This window comes from Agelaius phoeniceus, chromosome Z (assembly GCF_051311805.1).
Source record: "Agelaius phoeniceus isolate bAgePho1 chromosome Z, bAgePho1.hap1, whole genome shotgun sequence".
NCBI classification, from domain to species: Eukaryota; Metazoa; Chordata; class Aves; order Passeriformes; family Icteridae; genus Agelaius; species Agelaius phoeniceus.
Window position 1 is genome coordinate 77,231,023 of NC_135303.1, and position 15,137 is coordinate 77,246,159.

General features: G+C 38.1%; 1 protein-coding gene across 4 annotated transcripts in view; it reads left to right on the plus strand.

The window, feature by feature from the left end:
- Positions 1-15,137, plus strand: part of ARL15 (ARF like GTPase 15) — a 241,330-nt gene that overhangs the window by 73,351 nt on the left and 152,842 nt on the right. For all 4 annotated transcript variants that reach the window (XM_054652598.2, XM_077171333.1, XM_077171334.1 and 1 more), the window contains 2 exons: positions 6,853-6,997; positions 9,761-9,820. In XM_054652598.2, the coding sequence (XP_054508573.1) occupies positions 6,853-6,997; positions 9,761-9,820 (205 nt within the window). The remainder of the gene's footprint in view (positions 1-6,852; positions 6,998-9,760; positions 9,821-15,137) is intronic.

Consider the following 15,137-nt stretch of genomic DNA (forward strand, 5'->3'; position numbering starts at 1 on the left):
CTTGATATTTAGTATTTCATTCTTTCTTCTAGTGTGAATGTAAGGGAGAATCATAATTTGGTTTTGATTTTATAGGGAGTGGGCAAGAGATTAAGGTCAGAGAGGCTCATTTTCCATTTTGGATGTGATGTTTGTGGTTTATTTTGGCTGATGGTAGGGGAAGGACTCCTGTTGCCTTACAGCTTCTTCCAGGGAAGTTATGTCTTTGGCTGCATTTATTGAATTTTTATGATTCCTGAACCTTGGGTCAAGCCTTCATCTAAGAGCAGTTCATCTGATATCAGATAAAACAAATTATCTCCTGCAATTTGACCCACTGTATTTGTATTATCATGACCATGAAGTCCTTTGAAATTATAGCTCTGAATGGCAGTGTCGTATTTGGCCTGTCAGAAGTCATCCAGTTCTTTCTTTTTAACTGTATTTCCTCTAAGCCTTCTCTGTTGATAGCAGAGTTATCAAATATGTTAAAACATGAATATGTCTCTGTCATTTGTCTGGTTTTAGTGCTTGAGCCTGTGTCATGTGTCTTGTTCATCTGGGACTACAAAGGATGTTGAAAGTTTTTTAAGGGTATTGCTTCTTTTGAGTTTCCAGAATCTGGCTACGCTGAAATACCAAGAGGCTTTTGATAGGGGATGGTAAACAATTACAACCAATGAATCCAAATGTATTTCTTCATGGTCAGAAGGCAGAATTTGAGATTCCTGCTCTGGACCATATGTTGTTGCTTCATCCCTGTAATAGGTGAACCACTTGAAATTCAACAAGGTCAAGTGGAAGGCTCTGCACCTGAGGCAATACAATCCCAAGCACCTCAGGCTGGGCAGAGAATAGATTGTGAGCAGAGAATAGGTTGTGAGCAGCTCTGCTGAGAAGAGCTTGGCAGTGCTGGTGCATGGGAGGCTGGACATGACCCAGTCATGTGCACTCACAGCCCAGAGAGCCAAACGTGTCCTGGGCTGCATCCAAAGGGATGTGGCCAGCAGGGGAGGGGAAGGGGATTGTGCCCTTCTCCTCTGCTCTGGTGAGACCCCACTTGCTGCATGCAGCCCTGGGGTCCCCAGCATAGGAAGGCAATTGAGCTTTTGGAGTTGGTCCAGAGGAGGCCTGAGCATCTCTTCTATGAAGACAGGCTGAGAGAGCTGGGCTCACTCAAGCACATGTAGTGATAGGACAAGGGGAAATGGTTTTAAACTAAAAGAGGGTAGATTTATATAAGGTGTTAGGAAGAAATTCTTTACTGTGAGGTTAGTGAGACTCCGAAGCAGATTGTCCAGGGTGTTGCGGTGATTCTTCCTAGGAAGTGTTGGGTGTGGCTTTGAGCAAACTTGTCTGGTGAAAGGTGTCTTGGCCCCTGGCAGGGCAGCAGGACCTAGATGATCTTTATGGTCCCTTCCATCCCAATCAATTCTCTGATTCTGTGATTTCTGTGAGGTGGGATATCACCAGGACTGTTAGCTCTTTAAAACTGCCTCACTTCCTTGAGAAATTGTTTCCTTCTGTCCTTTTTTATATTATCCTGTCTTTACTGCCTATACTTGTTGGTTTTTCTGCAGCATAGGCTGATATAAAGTTGAAAAGGAGTAGGTGCACGTGGAGAAGGAGTGCTTTTGGTTCAGTCTGTGGGCTGGCCACTCACTCCTTAGCCAGGTTAAATTAGAGGATTGCTTTATCCTGTGCAAGGAGTGATGTAGCAGGTTAGGAGACCTTGAGCCTTCCATTGGAGTTCGGATTGTTATGGGGTGGAGGATCTTGAGAATAGTGGTCACTGCTTAATGAGGTTATGGGCAGTCAGAGAAGGTGTCTAGTCATGATGCTGGGATTTTTACCTGTGCCAGACATCACTCAGGCTGGCAGTGGCTACATGCATCTACATTAATCTCTTTCAGTAGCCACAAAATGAACAGCAATCCTAGGTTTTGTCCTTATTACTGAAGTCATATAGATGAAGATGGATCCTGTTTGTTTTTGGTTTTTTTTTAGAGGTATAACTACTTGTACAGCAGTATGGAAACTGAGGAGCCTGCATATTTAGCTCACACTGTGAAGTGCATGGAATTGTACTAATTTAAAGTTAAGGTATTCATACAGTTAAAATTTAGTTTATTTATATATCCATCACCCCCCCACCCCCACCCCCCCCCGCCCCCGAAGCCCTGCACAATGTACAATTTCATTCTGGTGCCTTTTGTGTTTTATTACTTGCATTCAATTATGCCACTGTTGTTCCCAGTTGTTTCCTATCGTTAACATTATGACTGTCTGTCTTGTGTCATTGTGCCCCCCCTTCACATTACCTCTTCAAGGTTTGAGGTTTCTTGTGCTTGCTTGATCTCAGACAACATCAGAGCTATGAAACCTACTGTGTGCAAATTTTACTTTTTTAATAAACTCCTTGAGTTTTATCAACAGCTTCAGATGATTAACTAGTCCTCTGGATGTGTGTGCAAGTACTAGAAGTCTTTTGTTCAAAGCTACCTTAAATGAAAAATAAATTGTAAAAGGAGACCATTATCCATAAGTAAAACCAAGAGAGGGGGAAGGGAGCAGAGTAAGCGTTGAGCTTTCAACCTTAATTCTGTATTTCAAGAGCTCTGAATGCTTGGTTTGTTAGCATTAGTGCTGCACTAACTTAAAGTATTTTTCCATGAGTGTGTGTGTGTTTAACCAACTAAGCATGAAATCCCTTGCTTCTGTTTGTCCCTATTAAATAGTGGCAACAAAAGAAACAGACAGGAGATGGGTCCAGAACAAAGCAGAAATAATGGAGTATTTCACCCCAAAAAGGAGAGTGAAACGAGAAGTACAATGAGTAGGCAAAGACAGACTCAACAGCTGGAGGCAGTTTAATGTGTAGAGAGTACTAATTCAGGGACATTTGCTGCCCAGATCTTCAATCTGTGATCTCTGAGTGGCACATATATCAGAAGTGTTTGGCCATCCCTGCTATAAACACAACATGCTTTTCCCAGAAGAAATCTCCATAGGGCTTTAAAGGGACACTGTCTAGGATTGTCAGCATAAATACTGATGTGCCTAAAACCCAGAATCATCTTGTTGGGTTGGGAATCTGTGAGGAGGAGTAGAACTGGCTAGCTTCTTCCCTTAACTCTTAAAAAATTGTGATACATGTGCATTCAGCATTCCTGTACACTGACTAGTAAAATGAAAGTAACAGTGTTGCTGAATATTGCAAAGATTTCTACAGACTGCAGCACCTATTACTCCCAGTTTTCTGGATTAATGCATTCTTTTTTTTCAAAAACTGATTAAATGCGTACATTTTTAAAGGTATCTTACTGTTTTATTTTCTGTACTTAAAAATATGTTTTTTCATTAAAAAATGAATTCCTGACTCTCCCTGCCTGCCTTTTTTCATGCCTATTTCCCTTATCCAGTGGCTACAGCTTTAAGTGTGATATTCTCAAAAATTATGAAAGCTGACAATTTGACATGTCATTTCCTTTATACTAAGTAAGGTCTTACCCTGATAAGATGAGAAGGCTCAGAAAAATGTTCAGCTTTTGTTGCTAGCAGTGGGGTCTGAGTACATGACCATATCCTAAACAACCTTTCAGTGACTGTGCCGACTAGCTCTGCTTGACCCTGTATTTGCAGTAGTCCAATGTTTTCTTTTCTGTCTGCTCCAACACTTTTTCTAAGAGGCACTGTTTGGGTTTAGACTTTGTTTTGCAATACCTAAAAGGCATGATTTTATTGCCCATTGAGCAAATCAAGTTTGGGAATCAATGGAGGAGACTTCCAGGTCTATATCTGGCAAGTTAATTTGAGCTTCTTTTATGCCTTTTGGGTTGGCTAAATGGAGTGGAAAGTATGATGGTTTGGGAAAGAACTGACCACTAGTTGTGAGTTAAGCAACTCTCTTAATGTTTTTGATGTATTTGTGTTTTGGAATTCTGGAATTACTTCTTTAGTTACTGGTATACTTTTCTTGCAGTTTTGTGGTTTTCAGCGTGCATTGTAATATGTGACGACATCTTAAATAATATGTAGCTCTAGTCCATGGTTATAAAATATTTCAGGATGCATTTCCTGTCTATAATGAAATACTGAATATAAGATGCAATTTTATTTGCATGGTCTGTGACTTCTGAATTTTCTACTCCCCACAGATACTGTGTAGCCACTAGATGCAGCTGCCACAGTTGTGACAATAAAGGTTTAGTCTCTATTTAATGGATGCTTAAATGGCCCTAACTTTGTTAGGGAGCAGGTAACTTGAGGCTGCTAGAGAACAGGAAGAGAGTGATCAGACTGTTTGTATAGTGATATTTCCAATGGGAAAGATGTTCATTGCGCCTGAGTAAGGAGAGTTGCAAAACAACTTTATAAAGTCTAAATCTGTTTTTACAAGCATCCTCTACAATGTACTCTAGAATTTCTCATCTCAGCTTTTGCTAAGTGCTATACACAATAGCTTAAGTTTCAGCAGCTTTTTGAAGCTAGAATATTTTAAAAAATGTTTTCATTACAACTAAACCAAGTTACTGAAGGAAATTACCCTAGCAGAAAGACAAAGTCACGAACGAAGACAAAGATAAGGGAATCATGCCAAATAAAATACAAGAGTGGTCTGGGGGAAGCCATGTTCCTGTCTTCTAGGGGTCTGTCTGAAATTTTCATGCCTAACTATGCTTAATAGTGAAGGATAAGTGAGGGGTGATGAGTCTATGTATGCTACTTTGGAGATTTTTGATCATGTGTTTCATCCACAGCATATAAAGATTCTCCAGTCTAAGTTGGACTTAGGGAGTTTGCAGTAGAGAGATCCTGAATTTCACAAACCTGCTTGTCACCACAGAGCCTCCGTATATGTTTTACAAAGAGCAGAAATTATCTTTCACAGAACTATGTGTTATTAGTTGCTGTCAGGGCTTGAGTGTCACATTTGGTTGCATAAGAACCAGCACAGTGGCTGGACAGAGAAGCACAGAATTCCACGAGCTCGTCTATTCCTTTATGTTTTTCAGTGTCACATCAAGAGGTTGTTGCAAAGATGCCATGATGACAGGGACAAATGGAATCCTTTTAAAGACCGGCTATAGAGGGTCTGACACACAGCCTCAGGAGCTCTGGCAAGCTCTGAAGGATTTCATGCGGCCCTTCAGCTTGATATCCATTAAGTGGAAGCTCTGTTTAAAGGAGTTTATCTTTTTCAATGAACTCAGTTGGCCTTTCTCACTTAAGTACCACTGTAGAATGTTTGCTGTGGCTTTGTAGAACCGGTGAGATGAGTATAAACTAGTAAATTAATAGAACAGCAGTAAATAAAGCTAGTAGACAAGTTTATTCCTTTGAGGTATGGACATATACAAGGGCAAACCTTAAAGAAAATAATTTTTGAATCAAATCATCATAGAGGCAAAGCTATTATTTTTAAAATCTGCTGCTTTTATTCAGCTTAAATATTATTGTACATATTCTTACTTCTTCTAAAGTGTTGCTTTTCACTCTTTTAAAAGATGCTGAAGTAGTTTTGTAGCTTTCACTGAATTTATCTTTTGCTTCTTCAAAGCAATGTAAGCTGTTTTGGCAGCATGTGTAATAGCTTACCATCTATACTGAAAGAATCCAATTAAAGTTCTGTGTTGAGTGAGCCGTCCTTTTATAATCACATTCTCACTGGACGACTTGCTCACAGGGTCAGACCCCATTGTTTGCATTAGAGCCTTACTGACATCAGTTCAGTTTCTCTGCTCCTCCAGTAGCCCTCAGTGAGAAAACCTGGGCAGTTGTCAAGACAAACTAGGTTAAGGTTGTAAAGACTGGATTTCTTTTCCTGCAATCGGTGCAGTGCAGACTTTTGGTTAATATGGAAATAAAGAGCTGGGGCTATGTAAAAACAGAATGTGTGAGAAAGGGCTGATTGCACAGATGTGTTTTCCCTTCCCTATTAGAGCAGATGTCTTCCTTTGATATAAAGGTGGCAGATACTGGGGAAAAAGTTATTTATGTCTATGTGTATTGGAGAGGCAGAAGTCTACCTTGGAAATCAGTGGGTAATTATGCTCCATACATAAAATATAAATTTCCTAGCTTTCCTGGAATTGTATGCTTTTAGATTTTTACATTAAAGGTTTCTAAATTGCATATAATCAAAGAACTGAAGAACTTAATGAGGGCCTAAGAAACCCTTTGGAAAACTTGGCCAAGTTAAGAGAAGTGAGCAGAAATCTGAAGTAGGCTTTGTGTAGAGAGATTTTGTTTGTTTACATTGTGATTAATTTGTACTTCTCCAGGGAAAGTGAGATATCTGTCTGGCTTTTACTAGCTCTATGTCCAGAAAGATTTATTTGTTTATTTATTTATTTATTTACAAGCTGTTGTTCTGAGCTGAAATGCGTGACAAAGCAAGCTTAGAAAGGATATTAGTGGAGCAAAGGTCTCTGATTCTTTTCTGTGACAACAGGTAGAGCCTGGTCAGTAGCTGCTCAGGACTGGCTCTGATATTCACACCAGGTATTGCATGAAATTAGCACAGGAAGGAAACTCATGCATAATCAGCTGCAGAGCTGTATAGGGCATGGGCCTGTCTCGTGGTGTGAGCAGTTTGTGCTACTTGGGAAATGGACACACAGCTTTTTGATGTTTAGGTGAAAAGTTAACATGTATACTTGTTTTGTTATAAAGTTTTTCTAGATTTTAGTTGAGGTGATCTTAGTCTATTAATTGTTGACTTAGTCAAAATAAGAAGTTGGAATAATACTTGCTTCTCTCCAATGCCTTCAAGTTTATAAACTTCCTTCTTAGAAGGTTAAAGAAAGAAAAATTTGCCGTAAAAGAAAACTAACCTCTTCCTTTTGTTTTTGTTTTGCCCTATCCTGGCAGTGTTTTAGAGCACTTTGCTGCAAGGGACCGCCACCACCACGACCTGAGTATGACTTGGTTTGCATAGGCCTCTCTGGTTCTGGCAAGACAAGTCTTCTATCTCAGCTCTGCAGCGAAAGCACAGAGAATATCGTGTCTACCACAGGTAGGATGCTCCCTTTGTTCCATGGTGTGCTGGAATATTGCCCAAAGATGACTGCTGAAAAACATAGCAAAGGCTGTAGAGAACTTCAGCCTACCTATCTTGCTGTTAAAAGTACCTAACGGATCACTTTGCAGCTACCACTACTTTCTTTCAGTATTTGTTCATATATTGGAGAATATCCATGAGTACATACAATTTGGAATATGTTAAACGTCAAAAATGTGTGGTCTAATGAGGCAAAACTGTAACATACAGTTATACTGTGCTGTAGACACACATTAAAATGTTTGTTTCTTCTCATTTTACTTTTGATTTTTAAAGTCTCACTATGTGTTGGAGAAAAAGGAAGAGAATATGCTGTAAAATAGAATAGGACAGTGATGCTGTGAGACTCTAATTGGGATTTGTTTCTGTACGTACTTGGTCCATGCTGCCTTGTGGTATATGCTAGCAACCAAAAAAAAAAAAAGGAAATATGAATTTTTGGTGATAATCCCAGCTTTTTAGATGAGCAACAGGCTTGTTTATGTAGTAAGGGCAGATTTTGATCAAAGAATTAATTTACAGAAAGTTTCAGTGGTACTGAGGAGATACATAAAAACAGACAGTACAACCACAGATAAGACATATCTTAAGTCCAAAAAATTTGAATAGGCATCTTGATAATGGTGAACCAGAATGCCTAATACTGAAAAATATGTTTTGATTGAAAAAACCCCAAAACAACAAACAAAAAGCAAACAAAGAACAAAACAGCACCAGAAAAACCAGAAAAAGACACGTGAATTAAGAAGAGGGAATACCTGGCTGGAAAGTTCAGAAAGAGGGCAGATTAGGTCATGGAGGTTGAAGAAATCAGGTTCAGTGGCTGCAGCAATTATAAAGGTTGGTTTGCTGATGGAACTGATACTAAGTGTTGTGCAAGTACCTTGTGTTTACAGTAACATGGCTTTGTGCTGTAACTGTGGTTCATGGGCTTGAATTTCATGATTGTGCCTTAGCAACCCTAACTGCTTTTCAGTGTATGTTTTCTTAATTTACAAGAACATAAGATTATTTTATAGAAATGTAATTAAAATGTAAAACAGGTACAAGAAAATAGTGTTTTTATTCACCTGTGAATAGTTAACCCGTGGCCTCTGTAATAGTTAGAGAGATCTGACAGCTGTGAGAGGGTGACTAACTCAAAAAAGTTAGAAAGAAACTGTAGAGTAATGAACCTTTTAAATTTTTTTTTATCCCTGTCTTGAGCTTTATCTCTGGGATTAAAACAGATTATACTTAAATATTTTAGACACTGAAATAAATAGTAACAGCAGTATAAATAGAAGTGTAGAACAATCAGAGAAAGTAATGAAAATACCGCTAATTAAAAATTAAATTGATTTTGTTTTTTTAGACAGATGCAATAAAATACCATTATATGATTAGGTAACTTGAGGAATGAAAACCAGCTCGGGAGAATACCAGGCAGGCAAACCAAAATGATGCACATCTAGGGTACTCAGTTTATAATAAATCTTAAATGTGGCATATCAGACACTATTGTGGAGAATCCAAGAATACAATGTGACCACTTCTCCACTCAGGTTTCAAGCTATAATGTATATTTTTGGTTTTTCATCAATGCCACTCAGGTCCATTCCATTTTTTCCCTTTTTTTAGAACGAATTTAGAATTTCTCTAAAGATAACAATCCCCAAGATATTTCATAGTTATTCCCTTCAGATTTTCTTGTACTTTCCTCTATTGTATCTAGCACTGATCATAGTAGGAGTACTGTAACATCTACCAGGGAGGAGAAACATCTTGTTTCTCTTAAATGATAACTAATAAACGTGAAGTGAAGCACATTTTCTCAAAACCTCTTAACTCAGTTCACAGGTATGTAATCATGTCGAAACTACTTGTGCTAGATGGAAATAAATTTAATGTCTGTCTGGATATTTTTTGCTGAAAGAGCACACATAATTTTTCCTTTATAAAGTATTATGTATGCTTATATATATGTATGCACTGAACATGCAAAATTTAGTGTATAATACATTGGTATGGCTGGGAGCCTTTCACATTCCCTTTCTTTTGTCTGTCTGAATTTTCAATTAAGGGTAAAGGTCACATTTTGGTAATTTTTTTTTTTGTTTGGTTGGATTTTTTTAATTTTTATTTCAGTTTTAAGCAAAAATCAGGCTAATAGAGGACTCTTAGATATTTCCAGTATGCTTATGACCATTGTAATCCAACTAAGGTCTGTAGAAGGATCTTTCATTTAATAACATTTATAGAAAGAATTAATAATCCAGTTGCAACCAAAACCTATGGAGTTTAAATGGAAGAATACAACGATTTGAATTGCACATTGTTTTCAAGGTCTCCTAAAATTTGGAGAATGATCACCTCGTATTAGTGGTAGTCTGGATTGTCCACTTTAGCTGTAGATGCAGTAAAAGATGATTTTATAGAAGTATATTCTGATAGAAGGTCTGGATGGAAGTTTCGTGCTGAATTTTGTGTGCCAGGTACTTATAATTGAAAATTACATTGCTTATACTGATTTATTCTTGTTCCACTCTATGGCACTCCTCCACCTCTTACCCCCTTCCCACTGCCTTTTAACTTACTTTTTAAACCTATTGAAACAGAATTTCTAAGGCAAAATCCTGGTTCTTGATGGAAAAAGTTGTTTTTTCTGAATATGTGCAATTGATTCCAAATGGCCCCTTTAACAAATAGCTTACTAATGTTCTGTATTTCTCTCCTTAGGTTTTAGTATAAAAGCAGTGCCATTCCAGAATGCAATTTTGAACGTAAAAGAACTTGGAGGTATGGCATTTATTCTTTTGTTTATAAAACATGCATGTCTAAATCTCATCATAACTGTCAGTTGTTTTAAATTGTTAGTTATTTTAAATTTTAAAATGATAGATCAGTACAGCTGTAGTTAAAAATCTCAGCAGATTTTTAAAGCAGATAAAGCAGAGAATAGCTGTACAAATCCTGACCTCAAAGAACAAAGGGTGAAAAGCAGGAGGAGTGGAAGGCGTGTGGTGTATCTCCTTAATGTAATTTCTTGGATTGCAGTGTTTGAGTTACACAGAAATACAAACTGGACTGTAATTTTAGTATGGCTCACATGGCAGCTCAAGGAAGTGTATATTCCTTGTGTTTATTGTATGTATAAACTTTCACTTATGAGAACTGGCTCAGGTAACTATGTGAACATTTGTCAAAACCAATATATTTACTGCACCACTGAAAGTGTTGCAAAGGCAGCCAACTTATAATGAGTTATATTCTTTGAGAGCTGTTCTCTTGTTGGGTTTATTGGATTCTGGAGCAATGGTTGTTTTATGGTTGTAGGATTTTTTTAAACTTTTCTATATACAGGCAACCTATTTGGCTCCCAATTCTCACTCTGAGTCTCAAGTGAGGTTGTTTGTTAGAAGCAAGAAAACAGTCTCCTGTGGAGAGTTCTCATGGAGTCTAATATTCTTCTAATTTGAAACCCACTTAGATCTTCTTCATATTCTAGATTTCTGTATATCTTATTTATTATTTATGTAAACATTGTAGACTTAATATTGAGGATATTTATTAGATTTTTCAGTGAGTTTGTAACCTCTCCTAAATTATCTGGGGTAGAACCTGACTTGGTTCTTTAGGAAAGTTTCAGGAAATCTAGTTGCATAGTAGTTGTCTTACCTGAACTTGTTCCAAGAAGGCTTTGTGATAAGCACATGTGAAAGGCATAGCATTTCCTCTTTACTGCCACTAGTCCATGGATTTAAACATACATGTTCCTGTTTGAGCATGCATTCTGCAAAACAAAAAAAAAAACCCAGTAAGTTTTCTTTCATAAAGGGACCACTCAGGGATAGTGTAGATACTGCTTGAGTGTATTATGTGCATTATGTGCACTTAGTTATAATGTCACTTTTTGGATTTTTTAAAAAAATAGGATGAATCATTTGCACTCTAGTTTATATGTTCTGCTACCTAAGCTATATGAAATATTTAATTCATGTAGATAAATACAATTTTTTAATCAAGAACTGAATCTGTGATTCAATAGCAGATAGCAGATCCTTGTTAAAGTCTCTTAACATTTTCTGATCATATGGGTATGTGTGTTTTGAGAAATCTTATCTTAGTGGAGAGTTTTGGCTCATGATGAGGAGTAATCCAGAATACTTGATTTGTCGTTTTCATCAATTTATCTCTTCTCAAAGACAGAGGGATTGTCAGAATTTTTTACTGCACCTTTTACTTCCTTTTTCCTTTGACCTATAGGTGTTTGCATGTCTGTATGTAAAACTTATCTAATTTGATTTCTTATATGAAATATTGTAGAAAAATGCTAGTTCCCTTACCTTTTTATTGTCTGGTAAGAGGACAAAAGCAAGCTTCCAAAAGTTTTGTTCCAAAAGTCGGTGGTCACTAGTAGCGTTCCCCAGGACTCATTATGGGTCCCAGTTTTGTTTAATATCTTTATTGATGGTCTGGAAAAGGGGATCAAGTGCATTCTTGGTTTGCAGATGACACCCAGTTGGGTGGGAGTGTTGATCTGCTGGAGGGCAGGAAGGCTCTGCAGAGGGATCTGGACAGCTGGATCATGGGCTGAGGCCAATGGTGTGAGGTTCAACAAGGCCAAGTGCCAGGTCCTGCCCTTGGGTCACAACAGCCCCAGGCAGTGCCACAGGCTGGGGCAGAGTGGCTGGAAAGGACCTGGGGGTGCTGGTGACAGCAGCTGAACATGAGCCAGGCTGTGCCCAGGTGGCCAAGAAGGCCAATGGCATCCTGGCCTGGATCAGCAATGCTGTGGCCAGCAGGGCCAGGGCAGGGATTGTCCCCCTGTGCTGGGCACTGCTGAGGCCACAGCTCCAGTGCTGGGTCCAGCTCTGGGCCCTCACTGCAGGAAAGGCACTGAGGGGCTGGAGAGAGTCCAGAGAAGGGCAATGGAGCTGGGGCAGGGGCTGGGGCACAAGTGCTGTGAGGAGTGACTGAGGAAACTCCTCAGCTGAGGGATTATTTAGGCTGGAGAAAAGGAAGGTCAGAGGTGACTTTGTCACTCTCTACAACTGCCTGAAAGGAGATTGTGGCCAGGTAGGGGTCGCTCTCTTCTTCCTGTCAACCAGAGACAGGATGAGAGGACATGGCCTCGAGCTGCACCAGCGGAGGTGCAGACTGGACATCAGGAAGAATTTCTTAATGAAAACAGTTGTTAAACATTGGAATGACCGCTGAGGGAGTCACCATCCCTGGAGGTGTTCAAGAAACAACTGGACGTGGCTCTAAGTGCCATGATCTAGTTTACAAGGTGGTGATAGGTCAAAGGTTGTACTTGAAGATCTTAGAGGTCTTTTCCAGCTTAAATCATTCTGTGATTCTCTAGTCAGCATTTAACCTTTTAGCTGAGAAATGTGTTCCTGTTTGATGAGGGTAAAACCTGAGCTTTCTGGAGTAGGCATGGTTTCTCTCTTGCTCCTATATGAAAATAAACCAAAACATATTTCATTTGTCACCCTAGGACATCACTGTTAAATTTTGTTCTGGAATTTCTGCTTCTGATGTTGAAGAGAAACTATGTTTTGCCTGATTGCTGGAGATTTTTTGTCTTATTCCTGTTGTTTTGCCTTCAGTTGTGATGCTATTGTTATATAATTTCTCTTTACTGTAGTGTGGAGGTCTTGTCCAGACATTTGATCTTGGAAACTTGAAGGAAGGCATCTTTCTTTAACAACCACTGCCTGTTGTTACATGTTATTCACAGAATGACATTCTATACAGTTTTAATGTTCTGTTGCTTTGTCTTTTTAGGTTTAGGTAATAGGAATCTTCATATGTCATCATACAGTAACATATTAACAGCCAGCATTTAAAACACAGCAGAAGTTATACTGCTTAAGGTTCTTTTCATCACCCAAGCATTTATATGAAACAGATGCTGTGTAGTATCCTTTCTGTTTCATTGAAGCAGTATTCTTCCTTGAGGTTAAAGATGGTGCTAGTTTTTACTGTGCTGATTGTCTCCAAAGCTGATCATGAAGCCAGGTTTTATTTCTTCGTTTCTACAGGGATTGTAAATTTTCAGGCAAAATATAGAGAATATAGTCTCCCTTCTCTAATCTATTCAAGGACTGATTATCTCTTCATCCTCCTTTAAGATTTAGGAACAGGGAACAAAATTTTGTTGTGCTCTCTTTGCAGAAGTTTTTCTTTGAAGCACACGATTATAGAATATTAAAAATTCAACACAATTTCTGGTTTTTTATTGGGTTTTTTTCCTAAGACAGGAACTTGCAGTCCTAACAGAAAATAAAGGGTTTATCCAATTTGATAAATGGTAAATGTTTTGTAAAAACCTAGAATTTGATCCTGAAAAAGTAAGAATATATAGAGAGCTTTCAATTCTATCATTAGGCTTTCTTGAATTACTTGAAAATAAAGTCTTGCTTTATTTGCTAACCAAGTTGAACTGCCTGTTCTCTAAGTTGCTATTTTGCTGTACCAATAATCCCTTCCTTGTCCCCAAGAATCTAAAAAATAATGCCATTTTTTCCCCAAAAAAATTTGGTCTAAAAGATAATAAGTATAATTTAAATTATTGTGGAGATGTGCCATGCCCTAGTCCACATTCTTTCAGAATGTACTCTTACCAGAACAATTGGAAATGTCTGTCTTTATTATGTGACTCAGCTGAGTAATGATATGGAAAGAAACTACGCTTGTGATGATTTCCTCTTACAGTGCAGTAATTTGTTGTGGGAACTATGGCTGACACTGTGTGTGATGAACATAGAGAGGAGTGGGAGAAGACTCTAAAAATAAGGCAGATGATAATGTTTGTTGTTCAGAAGATTCTAACAGTGTTTTGCTGAAAAAAGTTTGGGATGCTGAATGCTGAGGTTGGTTCTCAAGATAGATTAATGGAGGTGCAAAGGCAATAGGAAGCTTTTTCTTTGGTTCTAACAAATTCCACCACTGGAATGGTGAAAGCACCATTTATTCCCTGTTTTTTTAAGCCATTTGCACTTGTAATGCTTTCAAAACAGAATATAAAGTTCCGGTTTAGCTATTTCTTCAGCTCTGTATTAAGATTTAAGGTCCATGCTGGAAAACAACTAAGAATTTTTAGTTGTCTTTTTAGAATAAGTTATTTAATAATTTAGTTTGTATCTTGTAAATAGAGGCTTAGAAACTGCAAGTGAGATGCCAAATAATGAGCCACGTCAAATTTAAAAGAATGATTCTGGTTGTGAGCAGGTCTTCTTCTTACAAAGTTTAAAAATGCTAACAACATGCTATAGGATTTAGTAATGTTCCCTCTTTTATTTATTTAAATATATTGTCTTATGTTTGTGTTAGGTTTTGTGATACACCCTAAAGCTATTTTCTCAAAAGTAGAGAGTATATGTTGTGTAGTCATATTGGAAAATTCATGTACGACAAAAATCTGTTAAGTGCTTAGCAAGAGTGGAGTGGTTAATATCAGGAATGCTCTTGTCTCCAGTTGGTTGAGCATGCCCAGGAAAAGAGATGAGAACTTTCCTCCCCACTCCTGTTACTTCTTAAGCTTGATTACCAAAGTCATAAATTCACATTCTTAGGCCAGCTAAATTAATTGTCTAGGTGACAGCTTGAAAACAAATAGCTTTAAATAGGTTTGGTTAAACAAAGCATGTGTATTTTTGCCTTAATTTGGAAGTAAAGAGCAGCAGAAAAGAGAGTAGGAGGAGAAGCCACACTGTTGTGCAGTCCAAGTTGAATTGAAAATATGAAATTCTGGACAATACAGCAACAGTTGTCAGGTAGTATCTGCCTGGTGAAAAAATGATGGGTGTGGGAGAAAGTAATGTTGCTCTATTAATTAGAGTTTAAAATTCAAATATTTTGGGAAATTTCTCTCCCTTTGCTCCATGGAAGTAGAGTACAGAACACCCTTCTAGCAACACTGAGCAGCTAACATTTCATCAAGTTAGTCATCAGAAAACTGATCCCACAAGTAAATGCCAGCCTAAGTCATCTACAGAGGGATGAACTAACACAAAGCAATAAAATCTCCATACTGTACTTGACTAAAAGGCACTTGACACTACAAAATCTGGTTGTGGAGTACATGCAATGCCATCTGTGACATAGC